Genomic DNA, 5,786 nt, shown 5'->3' with positions numbered 1-5,786 from the left:
GGGCAGGTAGGTCTGGACTGGGAGCTGACGAGGAGAGAACACGAAGAGGGTAAGTACAAGCAAATCACGAGGAATATCAAAATACAAGGAAGCCTGATTTAGAGGTTTGATACCACGGAGGGTTGACAATAATCTGGCGCCGGCTGCATGTGGAGAGCCGGCTTAAGAGGAGGAGTTGACGAGACGTGGAATGAGTGACACCTGGTTGTGCAGCTGAAACAAATTGTAATCAAGGGGAAGGGGAGCACACAGGAGGAGAAGACAAACAGGGAAAGCAAACAACAAAAGTGCACACACTAACAGAAACCCAAATCATAACACCATGAATCAACTTCAAGTGCTTTATCAAGGAATTAGCATTTGCCTGTGGTCTTTTACAAATGAAATCATCTCTATATGATTTAACCTTTATTTTAAAAATAGAAATCCTCATTTAACTGGAAGCTAATCTTACCTTGATGAACTTCACAAGCTGGTCACTGGCTTGTCTAGCCGAGATCTTTGCTGGTCTCTTGCGGCCATGAGGTGATGGTGGCAGAAGGTGGATAAGGATCAGAAGGGACGACATGTCACTGTCCCAACCTTAAAGTACAAATAAAAAAAGCCGACAGTCATTGTACAGTTATTTGAATTAAAAAAATATATAAAAAATCTCCTTTACAGTAGCACAGTGATCATCAAGGTGGTGTTGTACCTCTAAATGGACCACTAAGTTTCAGAAGCACATAGTATATTAATTATATCCCTCCAGCATACCATTCTCCACTTCGGTTGTAGATTCAGCATTCTGAACCAGGTCTTGAAGCTCTCCCGTCTGTGTGAGGCCATGACTCTGTTCAAGGACTTTCTGCTTGTTGACAGTAGGCCACTTCTCCAGAAACTTTGCAGAGACTGCATCACCAAACATCAGATTGAAATCCTGTTCAATCTTTAAACAAGACAGTAAGTCAAGACAGAACAGAAAACATTTAGGCACTGTAGTCATGACGCATATCGTGAGCTTCAACCAGACTATTGTAAAGACAAAAATAGATTTTTACAGTTAAAAAAAACATGGCAGATGAAAAATCAACATACCATTCCTGGTATGTCCAGGAATCTTGGAAATATCGAGAAGATCTCAGAGGACTTCACTGGGTCATGAATCATCTTCTGGCGATAGCTGAAGGTCTGTTTCATCTTGTCTTTGGCAACTGTTTCATCAGCTGTATGCTTCATCAATGCAATGGCCTCACATCAAAGGCTTTCTGTGCTTAGCGAGTTTTCCTCTCTGAAGGAGGGTCTATCAGCTTTTGGGCCACCTGTAACAGTGATGGAACTTTTACTGATGAGCAGGTTTGCCTGCTTTATACAGGGATCTGATTTTGTGTAAGATTTAGGAAACAAGGCTAAGAAACTTAAAACTGCAAAGATTTTCATATGTGCAGTTTTATTGCAAGAAGCAGGTCATGAAGAACTGAAGTCCACCTACAAACAATATCACATACCTATTGGTGGCTGTTGGAAGGTCCTCTTTTTTCCCTCCAATGCCTCCTTTTGAACAAACTTCAGTCTCCATGCTAGATACCCACTGCCATCTTCTGCATTGTGGTAATGTTCCTAAAGGGTTTAATTCAGTAAAAAAAAAAAAAAAAAAAAGGACATACAAAAATATTAACAGATATTAGTTCAGCTAACAAAATAAATAAAAAAACATATTTTTTAACATCACCCAACAACAATACTTTTTCTGTATTTACAAGGCCTTTGAAAAGTGATGAGTACACAAGTTAGACTTACATAGCCAAACTTTCCCCTCGGGTCAGCCAGGTATGGGAACAAGCTAGTGATTCCCTTTGCATAATTCTCTTTGACACGCCTTGAGGGACTTGTCCTACCAAACACACAGACACTCTAATGTATCATATTTAAAGTCAAGCAATTTTTTCATTAGTATAGGTACAAAATAATTATACAACATACCCATGTTCACTTGTCATATGTGCAACTAATATCTTGATCATATCACGTCGCCGTCTATCAGTTAGGGTTTTTGTCCGACCATACTCAGTCAGGACCATATCTCCTCCAGGTGCCTTCTTCAAGATATCTTCAATCATCTAAGTGGGAATAATAAAATAAATAACACCTCAAAACATTTGAAAGCAGTTTAAAAATGGATAACAAAAGCCAGGGTCACATTACGGTTTTGCTACTGAGGACACAGTAGTGCGTCATCTAGATCAGGGATGGGCAACTCCGGTCCTCGAGGGGCACTATCCTGCATGTTTTAGATGTCTCCCTCTCTTCCACCACACCTGATTCAAATGATCAGGATCGTTATCAGGCTTCTGCAGAGCTTGATGATGAGCTGATCCATTTGAATCAGGTGTTGGAAGAGGGAAGCATCTAAAACATGCAGGATAGTGGCCCTCGAGGACCGGAGTTGCCCATCCCTGATCTAGAGAGTTTCACACACCCTTATTTATCAATACATCTTCCATTTAGGCACTTGTTAAAATTTCATAAAGGATGTAAAGCCATTTGTAGAGCTTACTAGGGAAAGACGAGTATCTTCAACTCTCTTTCTTGTAGAGCAGTGATTCCCAACCTGTGGGCCGCGAAGGTATTGCAAGTGGGCCGCGAAATCAAAAATAAAAATGTTTTAAATGTTAAAACTTGTTAAGTTTAAAAGGATATTAAAGAATTTCAAATATTTTTTCATTATATTGTTTTTTCTTCAAGTATTATACATGTGACAAGGAAATGAGAGATAGGAACTTTTGTTGTTATCGGCCGGACCACTTTGCAGCGGGACCGCATTGTACTTAACTTGCGTACGTTTGACGACGATAGAAAAACACTGGAGTTTACAAACAATGGATAGCTGGCTAGCAACAGGAATAATTAAAAGGAAAAATAGACACAAAACTGATGGTGAATCGACGGCTGATCTCCCTGCTGTCAAAAAAAAGAGAAGCGGTTGGAGAAAGTACAGTACCGAGTACTTAGCGCTGGGATTTTTTTGGACGGGCACAGAAGCTGAACCGTTGCCGCTGTGTATTGTGTGCTTGGAGACTTTGTCAAATGAAGCCTTGAAGCCATGTAAACTGCGCCGTCATCTTGAGACAAAACATGGACAGTATGTGAGCAAGCCACTGGATTTTTTTGAGAACAAGCTCAGGGAATATCAAAGTAAAAAGAGCGTTATCGAGTGTATGGGCAGCCACAACACGAAGGCTGTGGAAGCGTCCTTTCGGGTTTCCCAACTCATAGCCAAGGCTGGAAAACCACACTCCATTGGCGAAGATGTAATTCTTCCCGCAGCAAAACAGATCGTTGAGGTGATGTTGGGTGAGAAGGCAGTGCAATCTATCAACCTCGTCTCATTGTCGGATAATACAGTCAAACGAAGGATTGATGACATGGCAGATAACGTGTCGAAACAGCTGATCCGAAGCATAAAAGAGAGCCGCTTTTATGCACTCCAACTGGATGAATCGACCGACATCGCAAGTCTTTCAAACCTGCTTGCCTATGTACGGTACGAAAAAAGTGGCGGGATAAAAGAGGAGTTTTTATTTTGTAAACCTCTGCCCACCCGTTCAACTGCTGAGGCAATATTTGACATTTTGAACACTTTTATTGTTTCCAACGGGATTGACTGGTCCAAATGTGTGGGAGTGAGCACTGACGGGGCCCGTGCGATGCTGGGGCAGCACCGTGGAGTTGTCCGGCGTGTGAAAGAGGTGGCTCCGCAAGCAGTATCTGTCCACTGCAGCATACACCGTGAAGCACTGGCTACAAAGAAAATGCCCCCGGATCTGCAGAATGTTTTAGATGAGGCGATCAAAGCTGTCAACTTCATCAAGAGCCGTCCACTGCAAAGTCGGTTATTTGCGGTGCTATGTGGAGAGATGGGCAGTGATCATCACCAGCTGCTGTTACACACTGAAGTGCGGTGGCTGTCCCGGGGCAAGGTACTGACGCGACTGTTTGAGTTACGAGATGAAGTGCATGTGTTTTTTCTCGACACAAAGTTTGAACTCGCACACCGCTTCAGTGATTTTGAGTGGTTGGCTAAGTTGGGTTACCTGGCTGATATTTTCAGCCACTTAAATGGACTTAACCTCGCTCTTCAAGGGACAGCAGTGAACACGTTCAATGTCCAGATGAAAGTGAAAGCGACCATAAATAAATTAGCGCTGTGGGCTAAGCGTGTCGACAAGTCAAACTATGACTCGTTTGAAAATCTGGCCGATTTTTTGACAAAGGAACAGAGTCAGCTTCCCATCATTGTGAGCAACGCTGTCAGAGAGCACCTGCAAGGTTTGGGGACCCAGCTGCGCGTTTACTTCCCCATCCCAGACGTGCAATGTAGCTGGATAGAAAACCCATTCGCCAGCCACAGTGACGAGGTCCTCGCCGCTCTGAATTCAAAAGAGCAAGACAGTCTCCTGGATCTTTCATGTGACACTGCGCTGAAGCTGGTTTTCTCGCAGAAGCACCTTACAAACTTTTGGCTTCACGTTGCTTCAGAGTATCCTGATCTGGCCAACAGAGCTGTGAGATTCCTGATGCCTTTCCCGACCACGTACCTCTGTGAGACTGGATTTTCTGCACTCGTGGCATTAAAAACTAAGTACAGAAACAAACTGAATGTTGAGCCAGATCTTCGACTGAAACTTTCATCCATTGTCCCAGACATCAAGCATCTGGTTGCCGCCATGCAACACCAGCCGTCTCATTAGGTGAGTCAGCATCTTGATGGCCTGTTGTTGGACTGATCCACTGTAGCTTTATAAAAGTTTTAATTTTGTTTTGTTGCAATTTGTTATGAGAATGCAATGCATTTCTACATTGTTAAAGGATTCCGTTATTTATGAATCAATTGTTTATTAGCCTGTTACAGACAGACCTTTGCTTGTCATTCATATGTCAGTAATATATGTGGTGCTGATTGATGTACGTGTGTATGCGTGCGTCTAATACTGAAGGTTATGTTGAGGTGATGTTACAGATGCTGTGTTAGTGACTGTGGAGCTTCCAATATGTTTCTCCTGTATTGATTTCAGTCCTTTATGTTCAATCTTCAATAAAATAAAGTGCTCTGAGAACGCATTATAATGCCTTTGTATTTATGGGGTTGGAGGTGGGCCGCGAAGATTTTTGAGACTTAAAAGTGGGCCCTGAGTTGGAAAAGGTTGGGAACCACTGTTGTAGAGGGACTATGCTGCAATATTGTGGTGTCATCAGAGTCTGCTTCATTGTCTCCACTGGCGCTTGCAAAGGAGGTGCTTGCTGAAGAGCTCAACCAATCTATCAGTCATGTTAACATTTAATTGGTGTGATTAACACTGTAACCATTACACAATTAGAACCATACTTTAGTACTAGTGACATTTTTGTAATTCACAAATGGAATGGCAAAAATTAACATGCATTTAACATCAAGTTAGTATCTCCCAGCAACTTACCATCAGGATTTGGGCTTTGGGATGAACAAATCTTCAGAACACCAAGGTCTGGTTTCTTTAGAAGAAACTCGAACACCTCCTCATCAACTTCAGTGTTCGATTCATCATAAACTTTTATGTCCAAGGTTGGGATGTCAAATTTCTTGGTAACTGCAAAGACAAAATAAAACTGTACAAACTTACTGTTTAATCTTTCATGCATTTCTAAAGAAAACCCAGAACAAAACCAAAAATTATGTTCATCTTGACTTCAACAGCAATATCATATGTATATGCAAGGTTGTTGTAGGAATTAATGTGTCAATTAAAGAAGAGTGCCTAAAAAAGTAA

The 5,786-nt window shown here is 41.9% G+C and overlaps 1 protein-coding gene across 1 annotated transcript; it reads left to right on the top strand.

Moving 5' to 3' along the window:
* Positions 1–3,197: 3,197 nt before the first annotated feature.
* Positions 3,198–4,730, top strand: LOC306823310 (zinc finger BED domain-containing protein 5-like; the record flags this gene model as incomplete). Its single annotated transcript, XM_079342767.1, has 1 exon — positions 3,198–4,730. One exon carries the CDS (start codon positions 3,198–3,200, stop codon positions 4,728–4,730), a length of 1,533 nt encoding a protein of 510 aa, XP_079198893.1.
* Between the last annotated feature and the right edge of the window lie 1,056 nt (positions 4,731–5,786).

The sequence above is a fragment of the Symphodus melops genome (genome assembly GCF_947650265.1).
Source record: "Symphodus melops genome assembly, chromosome: 5".
NCBI classification, from domain to species: domain Eukaryota; kingdom Metazoa; phylum Chordata; class Actinopteri; order Labriformes; family Labridae; genus Symphodus; species Symphodus melops.
This window is presented reverse-complemented; position numbering and strand designations above follow the sequence as displayed.